General features: G+C 33.0%; 1 protein-coding gene across 2 annotated transcripts in view; it reads left to right on the forward strand.

Annotated features, from left to right (window-relative positions):
• Positions 1-19,327, forward strand: part of LOC134708054 (eukaryotic translation initiation factor 4B-like) — a 35,081-nt gene extending 15,754 nt beyond the window's left edge. The window contains exons 10-16 of one of the 2 annotated variants that reach the window (XM_063568330.1): positions 149-479; positions 1,622-1,722; positions 7,769-8,061; positions 10,412-10,517; positions 13,400-13,526; positions 15,555-15,618; positions 17,143-19,327. In XM_063568330.1, the coding sequence (XP_063424400.1) occupies positions 149-479; positions 1,622-1,722; positions 7,769-8,061; positions 10,412-10,517; positions 13,400-13,526; positions 15,555-15,618; positions 17,143-17,217 (1,097 nt within the window). In that variant the 3' untranslated portion in view covers positions 17,218-19,327. The remainder of the gene's footprint in view (positions 1-148; positions 480-1,621; positions 1,723-7,768; positions 8,062-10,411; positions 10,518-13,399; positions 13,527-15,554; positions 15,619-17,142) is intronic. The other variant, XM_063568331.1, reaches the window with a different exon arrangement.
• Positions 19,328-19,857: the final 530 nt, after the last annotated feature.

Consider the following 19,857-nt stretch of genomic DNA (forward strand, 5'->3'; position numbering starts at 1 on the left):
GAGCATCTGCAGTGGCATCATTCGTGTCTCAAAGATACAATTATATCCCAAAGAAAGTCCTACATCAACTTTGTCCAGTTTAATTGTGAGAATAAAGTACTAGAAGATTTTTTTGAAAGCAAATTCCAATGTTACATTGTATTTTCAGAAACACCAGCAGAAAGGCCTCGATTGAATTTAAAACCTCGTACTAAAGCACCAGAAGATGCCCCAACGACAGATAAACCTCCAGCAAGGAAACCTTCAGCAAATATATTTGGTGATGCTAAACCTGTTGATATAGTAGCTAAAGAGAAAGAGAAGGAGAGAGCTGCCCCAACGACAGATAAACCTCCAGCAAGGAAACCATCAGCAAATATATTTGGTGATGCTAAACCCGTAGATACAGCAGCCAAAGAGAGAGAAATTGAGGAAAGGTTACGTAGGGGAAGAGATGATGAGAGTAGAAGAAAAGCTGATGAAGAAAAAGAAAACACTAAGTAAGCTTAGAACAAAGATATGGTAACATATAATGAAAGGAACATCATCATTGATTTTGAGGTCAATACATCAAAGGTCAAAGTCATAGTCACATAAATTAGATAAAAAGTGGTTTTTAGATTCCAATACTACATATGCAATTGCAACTATACTTGGATATATGGTTATATATTATGAAGGAATATTGCTATTGATTTTGAGTTCTTTTTGTTCAAGGTCAGGGATAGGGTCGATTACTTTAAAATATAATCGATTTAATTACAATTACTTTGCTAATAAAATGTAATAGATTACATTACCATTACACCTTATTTCAAATGTAATCCCCTGTTTTTTGCAATGTAATCGATTACATTAGCATTACTTGTAATCAGAAACAGCATGATTACTGATTACATAGGATTACACTTCAAAATGTAATCGATTACAGCTAATTACAATTACTGATAACGATTACCCCATGTATGTCCAAGCTCAAGGTCAGAGTTTCTTTTGATAGACAGAAAAGTGTTTTCATGATACAAATGCCACTGCAACCTTACTTTGGTGTATGGTCACTGTAAATAAAAGAAAAATGCCTATAGATTGAATTCACTTGGCTAAGACAATACTTCTGTCTAAATTCATTGCAGAAACAATGAATTGTACCTTTTAGTAAACAGAAAAATGCTATGCCATCAGGTCACTATACGCTTTGTCCCTTTAAAAGGGGGGGGGGGGGGGGGGGGGGTTGTTAATGGTTTATATGAACTTGCTCACTAAAGGTTCTTTGATGTATAAAATCATTCAATAATTATTATTTTCTTAAAATTTCTTTACAAGGTATCTGCTAGAAGTGTATTTTTAACATATAGAAATGGTCAACTTTGTCAGTCATTCCTACACAAGAAGAGTTACTGATCTTCTACTACTACACAATAAAAAGGGACATGTACACTGTCAGAAAAAAAGAAGTTATATGACACTTAAAAATATGCACAGAATTACTCTAAAAATTTGAACACTTACAAAATTTCATCCTCACAGCAACACTTTGCAGTTGTTTTATACATAAGCAACTTCTCTGTTCTGAAAATGATTCATATAATGATATTAATTCTATACTAAATAGTTAGATAGTTCATACAAGTGTTTGTTGTAGTAATACTAGTCCTGGATATCGACCTCGTCAATATAGTGGAGAAGAAGGCAGTGGAAGACAGAGAAGACTGAGTAGTAACAGTTCAGGTAAAGGTAGACCAGGTCAGTAGATATAGATCTATAACGACCTTTATTTCACCTTTTATACTCACCTTACCCTTAAAAGACCACTTTCGAGTTCATCCATCACTGGGAAAAAACTTTTCCTTTGCCATTACCAGATTGAGGGGGTCGCCTGTATCCCTGCACTATAAAAGTTCATCAAGCGTCTAAGTGATCGTCGTGTACGATAAACTAGATACAAATGTTGTTTCATAGGTACTTCATCACAATTCCCTAATGACAGCAGTGCTGATTGTCAATTATGAGAATTCAATTTGACGAATGATTCGTACAATATAGAGTTATAGTTAACCAACCACTCGCTCAACATTGGAACAGAAGTGACAACGCACCTAAACGCACGTATGATGTTCACTAAACCAGAGTTTTTTAGGGAAATGCATCGAACTCGAAAGTTGTCTTTTTTATTACATATAGTTTTAAACGCCTTATTAGAAAATCCTTTTAAATCCTTGTATTTTCAATGGCTTATCGTACATTTTTATACGACCGCAAAAACTGAAAATTTTTTGGTCTTTTATTGGTATCACGTTGGCGTAATTGTTGTCGTCCGAAGACATTAAGTATTCTCACTCTAACTTTAGTAAAAGTAAATAGAAATCTATGATGTTTAAACACAAAGTTTATGACCATTAAGGAGGTACACCACTAATTCATGGTCCCATTGCTTTTTATGTTAAATTCCTCCATTTCAAGCAGGCACACCTCTTTTATTTTAAGTTCAAATTAAGTGGCAATCATTGCATTTCAAAGCAACACTTTATGGTGTCTTGTCCTGAAAAAATCAACATACCTTGCATGGCATATAAGAAAGAACTGCTTCCCGGAACTTCAGATGTACCAACACAGGTACTTCAGATCTGACAAACAGACAAAATGTACCCTCTTTCTAAAATTTGGTGCAGTGTTTTTAATATTCAAAACTAAAAGTCCAAAAGTGTTCTGCAATGATCACCAGTCCTTCAGCTTTCATTTGATAAATATTCTACATATTTTGAAAGTTACACTCATGCGTAGGAACTATTTTGTGTTAAATATGTACTACTTTCTGGTATGTGCTTTCTGGCCGGGCCTGAATTAGTGGTGTTACACCTTAAAGGAAGGTTTGGATTGATTTTGGGTGTTTTGGTCCCAACAGTTTAGGAATAAGGAGCCAAAATTTTCTCATTTTAGATTTCATAAATAAAAAGAAAATTTCTTGAAATATTTTTTAAGAGGATTAATATTCAACAGCATAAAGTGAGTGAATTGCTCAAAGGCAAAAATATTTTTTTCACTTTTTATGACCACATTCATTCTGTGTCAGAAACGCTATGCTGTGTCAACTATTTAATCACAATCCAAATTTAGAGCTGAATCCAGCTTGAATGTTGTGTCCAAATTGCCATAACCGTTCAGGGTTCAACCTCTGCAGTCGTATAAGTTGTGCCCTGTGGAGCATCTGGCTCTAGTTTCCAAACAATAAGTTGTGGAATGGTGTATGGATCTCTCTGATGTTTACCACAAAGATTGGTGAGGAGTGGCTATTGGGGGTTAAGGCTCAAACCGTTTAGGAATGCGGAACATCTGGTTTATATAAATAAGGCGGTTAGTTTTCTCTTTTGAATTGTTTTACATTGTCTTATCGGGGCCTTTTATAGCTGACTATGTGGTATGGGCTTTGCTCATTGTTGAAGGCCGTACAGTGACCTATAGTTGTTAATGTCTGGACAGTTGTCTCATTGGCAATCATACCACATCTTCTTTTTTTATATATCTGGAAAACAAGCACATTGACCCTTAACTATTTCAGCTTTTTTTGTTCCTTTATATCTATTCTATCGATAAGTAACCGTCTTTTGCAAAGCTTGTTATTTTGAAACAGAGTAGCAAACATCTTAAGTATATTTGGGGTATGATATGATTACAAGATGTATATGTCTGTCTGATTCATCTTCAGGTACATAGTGTTAAGTGTATGTTATACTAGCAGTAAAGTCGTCTTATTCCCAAAGCCATTATACATGTTATATAAGTTCAACTGTGATAAGTTATGTAGGTTTGAAATTTCAGTGAGAGCACTCTTGTTTTTATTGGGATACGATTGCTGTCAAGCAATCTGTAGACTTTTACCGTTGACCCTATGATACACTCCCTCACGTCATTCGTTTTATTCTAAACATTCAGCAACATCTCAGATTCTTATGATTGTCTTGCTTTAAAAGGTAAAAACAAGCAAAACAATTGAACATAAACAACTTTCCTGTAATGTTTTACTCATAATCTTCATGTGTGATATTTTCCTTGACTTATATGCGTGTTTTTAACAATACGGAAAATCAGAATTAAACAGTATTTATATTTAGTGTTTTTATAAATTTAGAAACACGTCAGAGGGAATTCCCCAATTTTGATAACTTGCGAGAGTTCTCTGAAAGCCGATCGATAATTCTATTTCTGTCATAAGAACTGAAGTGGAGTATTTCTATATTTTACCGTTATGAAACTGATATTTGATACTGTACTCTCATAAAGAAATGGAGAACCATTCATCATATCATTTAATAAACGTTCTTGTTCCAAATCGGAAGTCACGGTTTGTTTATGTATTAATGCCTATGCGTGGTCTCACTAATTGGAGACAAAAAGAATTGTAGAGACAAAAAGCGTCAAGAAGCGACAAAAAGAATAATATTAGCAACAAGAAACTATTTAGCGACAAAAAAACATTTTTTTATTTATATTACTTATTCGAAATAAATATTAAAAAAATATGCAAAAGAAAACAATTTCAAGGACAGGAAAGTTAATTTTGATAGGGAAAAAAATGAAACTTGTAAATCTAATTCAGTTGCTACATTTATTTACATGATATTTTATAAGGTATCACAGGAAAAATTACCTTTACCCTGTCGTTTTATGGTATTACTTTTACTTGTGTTTTAGAACAATAATATATTTTGTCTTTTTATTTGTTTTTAAAACTATTTTTGTACAATATATAATTAACTTGCAAAATGCATTATTTGTGCATAATTGTCCAGAAAATACATTCACAAATTGTGAAATACAAATTAAGAACTGAAATCAAACAAGAGGAAAACATAATTAAAATGTGAATAATTTTCATCATTTTACTAGTATTTAGTGTATTGTCTCATTTAACGATATTTATCATGTTTATGCATATATAGATTGAAGATTAAAGGAAACTGATGACAATCTTGAGTTTTCAACAGGTGTTCACTATTCGGTACAATAATTGTATATTCTGGTGCGTGTAATTGATGAAGGTGTTAATGGATGTTATTGTAGCAATTAAACAAAGGACACACACCTAGTTAATCTCATTTGATGCTCTTAATTGTGTATTACCTTAGAGTGAAGCCACAGCTAATGTTGGTCCTATCAGGAAAATATAATTGGATAGTTAGGAAGGAAATAATATTTCATGTTTTTGTTTTATTAAATCCTTCAAAAGGAAGGTGACAAATCTTTGTTTTTATTTTCATTTTATAGCGTTCACATTTCCTTTGCTCTTACACATGTTTAATTTCTTCATCTATCAATATGATAATAAAAAGTACACAATCTCTTCCTCAAATTTTTTTTATTTCTTCATCTTTCAATATAATCCTAAAAAAATATTTTGATGTATGTGATAACAAAATGTATTCTTGTCGCTAAATAGCTTCTTGTTGCTTTTTGTCACTATTTTTTTTCTTCTTGTCGCTTCTTGACTGTTTTTGTCGCTAATTAGTGAGACCCCACATGCGTGTAGTTTTCCTGATTTCAAGGGGTATCAGATTGAGTGATTCCCCGTTTCATTGATTAATTTGAAACTCATGGGATTCTTTCTATGTCTGTCTGCATATGGAGGGCTATTGTTGTTGCATAATTTTAAATCATATGCATAATTTAAATTAAAATAAATGTTTCATCGTAAAAATCACCTATAACACCCCTTCAGCAGAAATGGAATCTTCCATATTATCGTTTCGAGTTGTCTCCCTTTTCGAAGTATTCGTCAAGAAGAATTAACTCGTTAATGCCCATAAACGTCGTATTATATTAAGAACGATCTCAATGTAAACAGAGGAGTGTGTACGGAACGGAGTCATGCCCTCTGACCCAAAGGAACTTCAATAATTAAAGAGTAAGAAATGGGGTTCCTCCTAAACTGGTCCGCCGTTCTATATATATAGCTTCGCACCGAAGGTCAGTGTAGCGATAAGTGAAAACAGGGGTCCAGTTTAGGGTTCCTCCTAGAATTACGGTGATAAAATACGGAAGCAAGTTAACTCGTACCACGGCATTGGAACCAAAAAAGTTAACTTGTACTACTGGGAAGTCGTACCATTCAGAAAAATATATTAAAAAATATGATGTTTTATGGGTTTCTGTTTGTAAACTTAATAGAAATAAAGTTGAATTACTTGAATTTTACACAGGAGTTAAATGAAAACTTAGACAAAAATAAAGAATGTTTTAAAGCATTAATGTTTTAACTGATCTTTCAAACTAGAACATAGGCGGATCCAGGCCCCCCCCTTTTTCGTGGCAAAAATTTGGTTGATTATAAAGGGAATCATTGAAGCATGACTGGAGCGGGCCCCCTCTTTGGTCAGTCAGCGGGCTCCCCCTTAGGAAAAGTTCTGGATCCGCCACTGTAGAACTTAATCCAGAGGAAAGTTAAAACATTGCTTTATTAAACTGTACCTTATTAAAATTGAACATGTTGAAAATATATATATCCAATTTAAGTTAATTAAAGCTGTAATCCATGATCACAAATTGAATGCTATGTTTATAGTTGTTGAAAGCCATGTGCTTTTTTTGTGGGGAAAATGCGGACCCCCTTAACAGGAATCAGTTACATTTCATTGTTATTTATAGACAGTAAAAATAATTTTGGCAATCATTTTGACTAACTGCTAGGATTTAATTATTCATGAAAAATTTTCTTCGGGTGAAACTGTTTATTCTTTAAGGCAGCAACCATTTGATTTTCTGGGGGGGGGGGGGCTATGGTTTTTTTTTTTCTGTGCAAACTTTTTTTTTCGCCTTCGGCGAAGAACAATCTATTTTTTAAGCGACAAATCGAAAACTTTTTTTTTCTTTCAATTTTAGCATTACATATAGTGGCAGCTGAGGGTGAAACAAACAAATTTTTTTTCTCAGGGTCCAAAACAAATGATTTTTTTCACCAAAACCTTGAAACAAACTTTTTTTTCCAAAAAAAACCATAGCCCCCCAATCCCCCCCCCCCCGAAAATCAAATGGTTGCTGCCTAATTATCTACATCTGCCACAGTATTTTCTATCCAATATACAAGGAACATTAGCTACAAATTGGTCATTGTACTTTCAAATTATATACATTTTACAGACTTAAGAGGTATTGGGTGAAAGTAATGTATATCATGTATATTCATCATTTAAAACCAATTGAATGCATTTAAATAAGTTGGTACCAGTTAGCAATGGTACGAGTTTGCATTGGTACAATTTTTTTTTTAGTGGTATGAGTTTACAATGGTACAGGATAACTATAATTCGATAAAACACAATAAGTACATGGCTCATACACTTGTAACGGGGATTGGCTATTCTTTAAGTTGAGTGACTATTTAGATTGTTACATTTTGCATGTGCAGTTGAATTAGTTAAGAGAATAATACTATCCAGCTATACCAGGGTTACTGGCAAAAAATGCTTGAGACTCACACTTGTTCATGCTTTTTTGCGGCAGTATTCTTGGATCTATTTTTTACCTCTTTGATCTTTTCAATTTTGGCCAAATCTCATGCATTTGTTAAATGAAAATTTGGCAGAACTGCTATACATGTGTGAATGAAAACTATCCCTCAGAGCATTCTGCTCTTTGATCTTTATCAGTGACGAAACATTTTAGTTTTGTGAAAAAGGTTATTGAAATTGAAAGTTTAGTAGCACACAATTTTGTATAACAACTTGTTTATGATGAAGTTTCAATTGTGATAAAACACTGATGAATTACTATGAAAATTGCTTTGATGTTATTGAAGGACCTCCTCCTGTTACCTCTCCTGGTAAGCCGAGACGTGACAGTGATGTATCTAATCATTCACAAGAAGTATTTTCTGGTGGTGAGGAAACGAAAGAAGAACCTCGTAGTCCAGTCTCTCCAGCTCATAGAGATGAGGCTGCCTCAAAATTAGTGCCAGCTCCTCCCCCACCAGTTAATATCTGGGAGAAGAGAAAAGAAACAGTAGTCAAAACTGCCGTTGTATCAGTGAAATCACCAATGGAGTCCCATACTCACATCAAGTCAGAAACACGGTCTATAGCAGATGTACCTGTAAGTATAATTACACAATTATATCACCAATGGAGTCCCATACTCACATCAAGTCAGAAACACGGTCTATAGCAGATGTACCTGTAAGTATAATTACACAATTATATCACCAATGGAGTCCCATACTCACATCAAGTCAGAAACATGGTCTATAGCAGATGCACATGTAAGTATAGCTACACAATTATATCACCAATGGAGTCCCATACTCACATCAAGTCAGAAACACGGTCTATAGCAGATGTACCTGTAAGTATAATTACACAATTATATCACCAATGGAGTCCCATACTCACATCAAGTCAGAAACACGGTCTATAGCAGATGCACCTGTAAGTATACAATTATATAGTTCATGAAACTAAATCCATATATCAGTGAAATACTTAAAATAAAAAACATTACATCTATTGGTCATCAAAAGCTTCTAGAGCATCTGAGATCACTGGTGGATTTTTTATTAGGGTTGATTTGCTCCATCTTTAGTTTTTGTCGAGCCTACAATATTTTGTCGCAGAAAGCTTGATGTATGGATAGTGATCCAGCTACGGTAAAAGCTTTATAAATTAGAAGGTGGAAGACCTAGATGTTAAATTCTCTCTTATTATAAGTAATAGGATTACTATACTTGGTATGTGCATACCTTGCAAGGTCCTCATGCCTGTCAGACAATTTTCACTTGACCTCGACCTCATTTCATGGATCAGTGAACAAGATTAAGTTTTGGTGATCAAGTCCATATCTCCGACACTAAAACCAATATGTCTAGAATATTTGGTGTATGGAAGGACTGTAAGGTGTACATGTCTACCTGGTAGATGTCATCTGACCTTGACCTCATTTTCATGGTTCAGTTGTTATAGTTAAGTTTTTGTGTTTTGGTCTTATTTAGCTCACCTGGCCTAAAAGGCAAAGTGAGCTTTTCTCATCACTTGGCGTCCGTCGTCCGTCGTCGTTAACTTTTACAAAAATCTTCTCCTCTGAAACTACAGGGCCAAATTAAACCAGACTTGGCCACAATCATCATTGGGGTATCTAGTTTAAAAATGTGTGGCTTGACCTGGCCAACCAACCAAGATGGCCGCCATGGCTAAAAATAGAACATAATGGGTAAAATGCAGTTTTTGGCTTATAACTAAAAAAACCAAGGCATTTAGAGCAAATCTGACAGGGACTAAAATTGTTTATCAGATCTAGATCTATCTGCCCTGAAATTTTCAGATGAATCTGCGTCCTTTGTTTAATATTCACATAGAGAAAGGTGAGCGACACAGGCTCTTTAGAGCCTCTAGTTTATAATACTATATGCAAAAGGGCAACTATAATTAGTGTGTGGAAATATTTTATGATCAATATGTCAGTTGCGTAGATTTGATTTGACCGTGACATAATTTGCATGGTTTACAGCGCAGTGTTTAGTTTTTGTGTTTTGGTCTGTTTTACTTAAACTCTAAGCAATAGGTCATCTATATTTGTTGTATGGAAGAATTGTTGGCTGTACATGTCTGCCTGGCATGGTTAATTTGACCTTGACCTCATTTTTAGGGTTCATTGGTCAATGGCTAGTTTTCTTGATTAATGTTAAGTTTATTTGACAGTTGTAATAAAGCTTTATATTTAGGCCTATCAACATCATATCAATGCTTAGTAAAGAAGACGAGACATTTCAGCATGTGCACTCTTGTTATGTTATGTTTTGTAAACTGTTTTTTTGACATAGCACTGTCAGTTTGTCATAACTACTGAGTTTAAATTATTCCTTTTGGTATCTTACAACTCTCTTTTCTGTCGAAGTTTAATAATATTCTATTTAGGTAGTTGATGTCTAACAAACAAGACTGTGTTCACGTTTACAGATTTACGGATTGCATTGAGTGTGTCGGTAAAGATAATATCTTTGGTTAGCTTGCTTGTTAGCTGAATTGTGAAGTTATGATTAGGTAAGGTATATTATGCTCCTTTCCAAGTAGTCTAGTCCTGCAGATAGATAGATTGGTTTTCTGTTAGACTTGTCTACTCTTAAGGAGGGTAGATAACCTTATCTGAAAATGACTTCACGATTCAGCTGCCAAGAAGGCTAACCAAAGATATTACCTTTACCTACACACCCAATGCTATTGTCTGTAAACTTTTTATCAGTTAAATACAGAGAAATGAACCAAAAAACTGTACTGTATAATACATTGGATAAAACTTTTTCTTCTTTCACCAGTTCCAAGGGAAAGTTTTTCATGTTTAACATTATCAAAAGTTTTAAATAAGATAGGATTTTTATGTGTACACATTAACCTTAACAATGCATACTGAGTAGAGGTTGATTTCATTAGTACAAGAGTTGTTATTATTCCAGAGTTCTTCATCTTCATCATCCTCAACATCACAGTCTCCAGAAAATAAGGCAGCACCTCCACCTAAGGATAATCCCTGGACAAGACGGCAATACAATAAAGAATCAGGTTAGCCATACTATTGACACCAACACAATTCAATAAAAGTTGAATGATTAAAAAAATTAATTAAGAAATTAAAAACATTTGAAGTCCTGTATTTAAAATATAAGATTAATGTGATGTGGTATGTTTTTTTAAGTGATAGATATGTAGAAGCCAGGTGGCCAGTTTAGGCACCTAAGAGTTCTGTTTCTTCAAAGAATATTTTGTGTTAGTTTCTAATAATTTGTATGTAATGTTTTAGGTACCTGATTTTTAGCTCACCTGGCCCAAAGGTTGTTAACTTTTACAAAAATCTTCTCCTCTGAAACTACTGGGCCAAATTAATCCAAACTTCGCCACAATCATCATTGGGTTATCTAGTTTTAAAAATGTGTCCGGTGACCCGGCCATCCAACCAAAATGGCCGCCATGGCTAAAAATAGAATATAGGGGTAAAATGCAGTTTTTGGCATATAACTCAAAAACCAAAGCATTTAGAGCAAATCTGACATGGAGTAAAACTGTTTATGAGGTCAAGATCTATCTGCCCTGAAATTTTCAGATGAATCCGACATTCCGTTGTTGGGTTGCTGTCCCTGAATTGGTAATTTTAAGGAAATTTTGCTGTTTTTGGTTATTATCTTGAATATGATTATAGATAGAGATAAACTGTAAACAGCAATAATGTTCAGCAAAGTAAGATTTACAAATAAGTCAATGTGACCAAAATGGTCAGTTGACCCCTTTAGGAGTTATTAGGGCCCCGCCGAAAAGGCGGGTCGCCCTATAGTGATCAGTCTGTCCGTCCGTCCGTCCGTCCGTCTGTCCGTCCGTCTGTCCGTCCGTCTGTCCGTCCGTAACACTTTCGTGTCCGCTCCATATCTAGAGAACCATAATGATTTCATACTTTATACTTTACATGTATATTAACCACCACCAGAGGGTGTGTCATGATGTATGTACAACTTCCTAGGTCAAAGGTCAAGGTCAAAAACTTTGGTTTCAGTTGACAACCCTGTGTTCTTTGGTGAAGATCGTGTCCGCTCCATATCTAGATAACCGTTATGATTTTATACTTAATACTTAACATGATTATTAACCAACACCCAAGGGTGTGTCATGATGTATGTACAACTTCCTAGGTCAAAGGTCAAGGTCAAAACCTTTGGTTTCAGTTGACAACCCCGTGTCCTGTGGTGAAGATCGTGTCCGCTCCATATCTAGATAACCGTTATGATTTCAAAGTTTATACTTGTCATCCATTTTAACCACCACCAGAGGGCGTGTCATGATGTATGTACAACTTCCTAGGTCAAAGGTCAACGTCAAAAAAACTTTGGTTTCAGTTGACAACCCTGTGTTCTGTTGTGAAGATTGTGTCCGCTCTATATCTTGAGAACCATTATGTTTTCAAATATTATACTTGACATCCATTTTAACCAACACCAGAGGGTGTGTCATGATGTATGTACCACTTCCTAGGTCAAAGGTCTGTCTGTCTGTTGGTCTGTCCATCGCTAACAAATTTGATCCACACTATATTTTGAGAGGACAGCTGTTATTATTTCATACTTTATACCTGACAAACATTTTCAACTTAACATATATATTAAATGTGTCATAATGTATGCATCCTAGGTCAAAGGTCAGTCCGTTGGTCTGTCCATCCGTTCGTTGTTCTTAACAAATTGTGTCCGCTTTACCTCTCGAGAACCGTTAATATTTCATACTTTATACTTGGTGGGTCATAATATATTGAAGGCATAATTCTAAAAATATGCGACAAATATCAATTGGGCAGCATCTTTAAACATTGTTCAAACATCAATCCATATATCCAGAAGTCACCTTAGAGTAGTCAACAATGAGTTCACATCATGCAGTCATATCACTATTATACTATGAAAGTAAGTTGAGAATATTTATCAGTTTTAACTTAAAATCTTAGATTAAAATCACATGTGAGACTATGTAATAACTTCCAAATAATGCTTCATCAGATTATCCATACAACTTATTTACCCCACATTATTGACAGCGGGGCCCAAAGAGATGGCTCCCATCTCAATGAAATCTAGTTGCCCTTTATTGTCAATTTTTAACCATTTTTCGTAAATCTTGGTTATCATTTACAAAAATCTTCTCCTCTGAAACTACTGGGCCAAATTAATCCAAACTTGGCCACAATCATCTTTGGGGTATCTAGTTTAAAAAATGTGTGGCGTGTCCCGGCCATCAAATCAAGATGGTCGCCACAGCTAAAAATAGAACATAGGGGTAAAATTCAGTTTTTGGCTTATAACTCAAAAACCAAAGCATTTAGAGCAAATCTGACATGGGGCAAAATTGGTTATCAGGTCAACATCAACATGTATCTGCCTTGAAATTTTCAGATGAATCACACAACCTGTTGTTGGGTTGCTGTCCCTGAATCCGTAATTTTAAGGATTTTTTTCTTATTTTGGTTATTATCTTGAATATTATTATAGATAGATTTAAACTGTAAACAGCAATAATGTTCAGCAAAGTAAGATTTACAAATAAGTCAAATGACCGAAATGGTCAATTGACCCCCTAAGGAGTTATTGTCCTTTATAGTCAATTTTTAACAATTTTCATAAAATTTGTAAATTTTTATTAACATTTTCCACTGAAACTACTGGGCCAAGTTCATTATAGATAGAGATAATTGTAAGCAGCAAGACTGTTTAGTAAAGTAAGATGTACAAGCACATCACCATCACCAAAACACAATTTTGTCATGAACCCATCTGCTTCCTTTGTTTAATATTCATATAGACCAAGGTGAGCGACACAGGCTCTTTAGAGCCTCTAGTTCAAACATTAAAAGCATTACTAAAAAAATGCAATTTGTCATTTAATTTTTGTAATGTATTTCTTTTCAGATGAACCCGTTAGTAGCAGTCCTATGGGAAAACCTGCAGGAAGGGGTGAACGTTCAGATTCAAGGGGTCGGGGTAGAGGTCATGGAGGATATCCTGATAAAGGCAGAGGACAAGAAAGTAAACCAAGGTAAAAGACTTAAATGTGTTTATTTAAAATTGCTGCTATATTATTTGATTCTCATAAGTTACCCAAGCTTGGTGTTATGATTTTACTGGATGTAGCACTTCTAGCCTATATTGGTGCTCTCTTTTGTCTTTCATATTAATTCAATCTTTGTCTATGAATGAAATCTACTGATTTGCTGTAACTATAGGAAAAATAAAAGAATAATAATTCTTTATAAAGAATTCCTTATTGTATTCTAATTGGATGAAAAAACTATTGTACAAATTATTGATTATAATTATTCAATTTCTAAACCTTTTTTAGCTCACCTGGCATAACCATGTGAGCTTATGCCATCACTTGGCATCCGTCGTTGTCCGTTGTCTGTCGTCGTAAACTATTTCAAGAATCTTCTCCTCTGAAGCTACTAGGCCAAATACTTCCAAACTTTAACTGAATGTTCCTTAGGGTATCTAGTTTATAAATTGTATCAGAAGTTTTGATCTATCAACAAACATGGTCGCCATTGCTAAAAATAGAACATAGGGGTCAAATGCAGTTTTTGGCTTATATCTCAAAAACGAAAGCAAATCTGACATGGGTTAAAAATGTTCATTAGGTCAAGATCTACCAGCCCTGAAATTTTCAGATAAATCAAACAACTCATTGCTGGGTTGCTGCCACTTAATTGGTAATTTTAAGGAAATTTTGCAGTTTTTGGTCATTATCTTAAATATTATTATAGATAAAGATAAACTGTAAACAGCAAAAATGATCAGCAAAGTAAGATCTACAAATAAGTTAAGATGACCAAAATTGTCAATTGACCCCGTTATTGTCCTTTAATGACAATTTTTCAGAATTTGTTCATCATATTTGCTAACTTTAAAAAATCTTCTCCTCTAAAACTACTCAACTAAATTCAACCAAACTTCAACTGAATGATCAGTAGGGTATATAAAATAAAGTTTGTGTTTTATTTTCTATTTTGTCAAAAAACATGGCCGTCATGGCTAAAAATAGAACACGGTTAAAATGCAGTTTTTGGCTTATATCTCAAAAACTCCAGCATTTAGAGCAAATAAGACAAGAAGTTTAAGTATTTATAAGGTCAAGGTCTATTTGTCCTGAAATTTTCAGCTGAATTGGGTTACTGGTTTTTCAGGTATAATGCCCCTGAATTGATGATTTTAAAGAAATTTTGCAGTTTTTTGTTATTATCTTGAATATTATTATAGATACAGATGAACTATTAATAGCAAAAATGTTAAGCAAAGTAAGATCTACAAATAAGTCAATTTGACCAAAATTGTCAATTGACCCCTTAAGGTGTTTTTGCCCTTTAAAGATTTTTTTCACAATTTGTTCATCATGTTGACTTACTTTTAAAAATCTTCTCCTTTGAAACTGCTGTATCAATTTCAGCCAAACTTAGGCTAAATGAGTTTCAGAGTATCTAGTATAAATTCTATATTTTATTTCCTTGTATGTCAAGAAACATAAGCTCCTATGGCTAAAATAGAACATAGGAGAAAATGATTATTTTTTTTTTGCTTTTGAAGAAAATAGGATGATTCAAAGAACATTTAAATATTAAAATTGAAAAGCCAAAATAATCATTGATGAGAGATTTAACCAAAAAAATTAAGGTGAGCGATTCAGGCTCTTGAGAACCTCTTGTTTCTCTGAAAATAGGAGGCCAATTCCTTTGAAACTTCACTGGAATGATGATTAAAAGAGTCAATTACCCTAGTAAAATGTTCATCTTCTCTGAAAGTACATGATTGAAATGCTCCAACCCATATTAACTTTATTTTAAATTATCAATTTTTTAACTTTTCTTCTACATATCTAAAAGTCGAATTCTTTTGAAACTTTATTTAAATAATTTTTGAAAAAATTTGAACCTAAAAAAAAATACATATTTCATCTTTTCCTATGAAAATATATTTCTAGATACATAATGTAAAATAAGTAGAGGTTTCATTTGACAAAGCATAGATTTATAAGTTACTTTGACTAAAGACTGATTTATTTCATCAATTATAGACATGAGAAGAAAATACCCCAGTCTATTGATGAAATGCCAAAATATGAACCACAAGTGCAGAAGGTAAGTGGCTTTTATGACCTCAAAATATTTTGTGGTCATATATTGGTATTGCATTGTCGTCAGCATCATCCAAAGACATTTGATTTCTGCACAATAACTTTAGTATAAGTAAATAGAAATCTATGAAATTTAAATACAAGGTTTATAACCACATAAAGGAAGGTTCGGATTGATTATGGGAGTTATGGTCCTAACAGTTTAGGAATTAGGGGCAAAAAAGGGGCCCAAAAAGCATTTTTATACGATCGCTAAAATTGAAAAAAATTTGGTCGTATATTGGTATCACGTTGGCGTCGTCGTCATCGTCCGAAGACATTTGGTTTTCGCACTCTTAACTTAAGTATAAGTAAACAGAAATCTATGAAATTTTAAAATAAGGTCTAGGACCACAATAGAAAGGTTGGGATTGATTTTTGGAGTTTTACTCCTAATAGTTTAGGAATTAGGGGCCAAAAACAGGTCCCAAATAAGCATTTTTCTTGGTTTTTGCACAATAACTTTAGTATAAGTTAATAGAAAGCTATGAAATTTTAACACAAGGTTTATGACCACAAATGGAGGGTTGGATTGATTTTGGAAGTTTTGGTCCCAACAAATTAGGGTCCAAAAGGCTCCAGAATTAAACTTTCATCAAAAATTGTATTAATGTTTTTTTTTATATGCCAAATCTAACCGTGTATTCAGATTCTTAATTTTTGGTCCTGTTTTCAAATTGGTCAACATTAAACTCAAAGAGTGCAAAATTAAAGTTAGCTCGATTTTAACAAAAATTGAATTCTTGGGGTTCTTTTATATGATGAATCTAAACATGTACTTAGATTTTTTTATTATGGGCCTAGTTTTTAAGTTGGTCCAAATCGGGGTCCAAAATTATTATATTTTAGTATTGTGCAATAGCAAGAAATTTTTAATTGCACAGTATTCCGCAATAGCAAGAAATCTTCAATTGCACAGTATTGTGCAACAGCAAGAAATGTTGCAAACTCAAATATTGTGTCCATTTTTGCCCAAACTGTTTAGGTTTGGACCTCTGCGGTCGTATCCAGCTGCGTTCGACAAAGCAATTTATTATTGATAATAGCAATGCATTCTTGAAGATTATTGATTTAATTTAAAAAAAATTAAATTGCATATTTTTGATAAATTATGTTTCTTTTTTTTAAATTTAGACATTCACTGGAATTTGGATGAATAAAATGGAATGCATGATCATGAGAAATATCTTAAACATTTCCATGCATGAAATCATCCATCAAATTATTTATTTTGCATGCTATCTTATGGACATATATTTTATAGTGATACCTTCACTTCAAAAAGTGTGTGCATACTTCGGTCCATCATAAGTTTATTTTCAAAATAATGTTATGTTTACACAAAAAAAATTCTGCCGTTATACTGATAGGAATAAAGCTGTATGTTAAATGAGAAAGCAAAAATATGTTGATGTAATAATCAATAATTGCTGCAATCCTATAAAGTGTTGTGTATTTACTACTTTTTCATTTTGATATTTTGTTTCAGGATTTTAGACAAAAAAATAAATTTGCTGGGTTATTAGATGATGAGGATGAAGACAATGGTGAAGACTCCACATGAAAATAGAAGGCTTTCAAATTCAATATTATATGTGGATGATAAGAGATTTCTCTGTAAAATAAGCATTTTATATTTGTGTTCTTTTGGAACATCACCAATGTAATTCAATGACAAGTCTTTAATTTATTGATAAAATGGAGCAATTTTCATTGTATATTCTTGTATGTGTGTGTCTTAACTCAGTACTAACTATCATGTTTATCATCCCATGTCATAAAAGTGCTTTGTTATAGAAGGAACAATTGTATTTTGTTCCAGTATAACAGTTCAGGTTTAACATTTGCCAGAAAGCTTTCATACATGGTATATTTTGTCATCATAGTCTCATGACATTGCTATATCATCATTGTGATTCCTCAGCGTTTGCGAGAGACTTTGACCTTTTATTTCACTATTGTAACTCAAGGACCCCTTAAGAATGCATCTCTTCTTAGACCCTTAGCCAAAAGGCTTTCATACTTGGTAGGATTGTTTTGTCATAAAGTGTTACTTGCCATACTATACTGTCACTTTGATATGACAAATGTTTAGAGGCTATTGGACCGTTGTTGAACTATGAGACTTAGTAATGCTGTTTCTAGTTGCAGCAGCTGCATCATTTATCTGAAGCCTCAAGGTCACAAACTTTAAGTTTAACTTTATACAAATTCAGATAAGGGATTATATAAAATGTCATTACCTTGAAGGACATTAGATACATGTTGTCAACACTTAGAAGACATAAGTAAGGTTGGAATGATATGTTAATGGGATTTGTATTACTTAATATTCGTTATCCAAAACATGGTTAAGTCTCTTTGAACATGTAGTTTCTTTTGAATTCCTTAATGACATTTTTCAACAGATTTTTTTTATATTTATACGTTAATAAAAGGTCCTATTTTTATGCGATCTCTGGCTTTTCATTCAATCACAGTACTATGTCTATATTTGCTTTCAATATTCACATTTTTAACTTGCTCTTTGTATAAAGCTGAGTCTGATATAGCCCTTTTAAATATGTTAATAAAACACATGCTGATTTAACCTATGAATGTGTGCTCGTTTCCAAACAATGGAATCCTTGAATTAATTTTCAATGAATATTTTTTTATATCTTATTATTCATTTGAAACTGATTGTTAGGATATATTATAATGCTGATTAATACATGACATTGAAATCTTTAAATGAAAAGCTATTATCTAAAGTGATATTATGTCAAATCAGAGGCATAGATTACCTTAGCCATATTTGGCACAACTTTTAAGAATTTTGGATCCTGTATGCTCTTCAACTTTATACTTGTTTGGCTTTATAAATATTTTGATGTGAGCGTCACTGATGGGTCTTTATGTAGACGAAACGCGCGTCTTGCTTACTAAATTATAATCCTGGTAGTTCTGATAACTATATGATTTAACAGAAGTCATTTCTGCTAAATTTTCTTTATACAAGATCATTCATTGCTTTTAACATGTCTGTAAGAGATGAATCTGCATGGATAATTTCTATAACATCTCAGATAAAGACATTTCCCTTTAGTAAAACACTCCTTATTAAATTATAAAATCAAATTCTAATCAATAAAATCTTAAATCATTTCTGGGTTTAGAATTAACCTTGTTTTTCTCAGGACCATTCAAGTTTGTCAGAGCATTCTTAATTGTATTATCATCATAAGAAATATTTTTCATAATAGCATGTTGAATGCTCAATAATCATGTTTATTTCAATTATAAATTTACTTTACAGTTAATTCTCTATAAACACTACAATAGGAAAAAGTATCAGAAGCATGAAATTTATTTTAAATTTATTTTGTAATACATTTGTATATTTCCTCATCCAGTTACATTATAATGCTTTCAGTATGTTCTTAATACATACAAGTCTTGAATTTGTTTGATCATATTTTTGGGGTATCTGGTTGATTGATACATTAATACTGAATGAATTGTATGTTTCATAAATAATTTATTTTCCCTATGTGTGTTATTAGCTGTAACAAATGATTTTGCTGATTTATTATTATGAATTAAATGAATATTCAAGAGTTTAATCTGATAATGTACATACAATGTAAGTTTTCCTGCAATTAGGGAAAATTTGAATAAAGTATTTTAAAGAATGTTTTTTGTTGTTGGTTTTGTTCAAGAAACAAATGTGAAACAATTTGTCAAAACTAGGTCAGAACTTATTTGACTAAACAAAGTGCAGGTTTATCAAACCTACCAGAAACTAACCCGTTAAGAGGCAACAAATTAGACCATAATTAGATGGAATTCGTTTTCATAGTTAAGTGATTCACATTAAGGGTGTTTGCTTTTCTATATCATAATAACAAGCTTTTTAAAATCATGTAAAAATTTATAGTATATAAACAAACTAAAAAAAAAAATTACGTGTGCTTGTTTTTGAGATGTAAGAAATTTGGGAGGGGAAAAAATCTTGATTTTTCATACATTTAAAACCATGAAATAAAAATGCAATTTTACCTCAATGAAAAAAGATGGTACCCTCAAGAGTCATGAATCCACTAGGGATTAAACCATACACAAAGTATATATTACTTAAAACTTAGCAATAAGAAAGGACAAAATTTGATAGTAAAGGATTTGTGGCATTAAACTTTAATTCTGAAAACTTTTCTTTCAGGAT

This window comes from Mytilus trossulus, chromosome 2 (assembly GCF_036588685.1).
Source record: "Mytilus trossulus isolate FHL-02 chromosome 2, PNRI_Mtr1.1.1.hap1, whole genome shotgun sequence".
Taxonomy (NCBI): Eukaryota; Metazoa; Mollusca; class Bivalvia; order Mytilida; family Mytilidae; genus Mytilus; species Mytilus trossulus.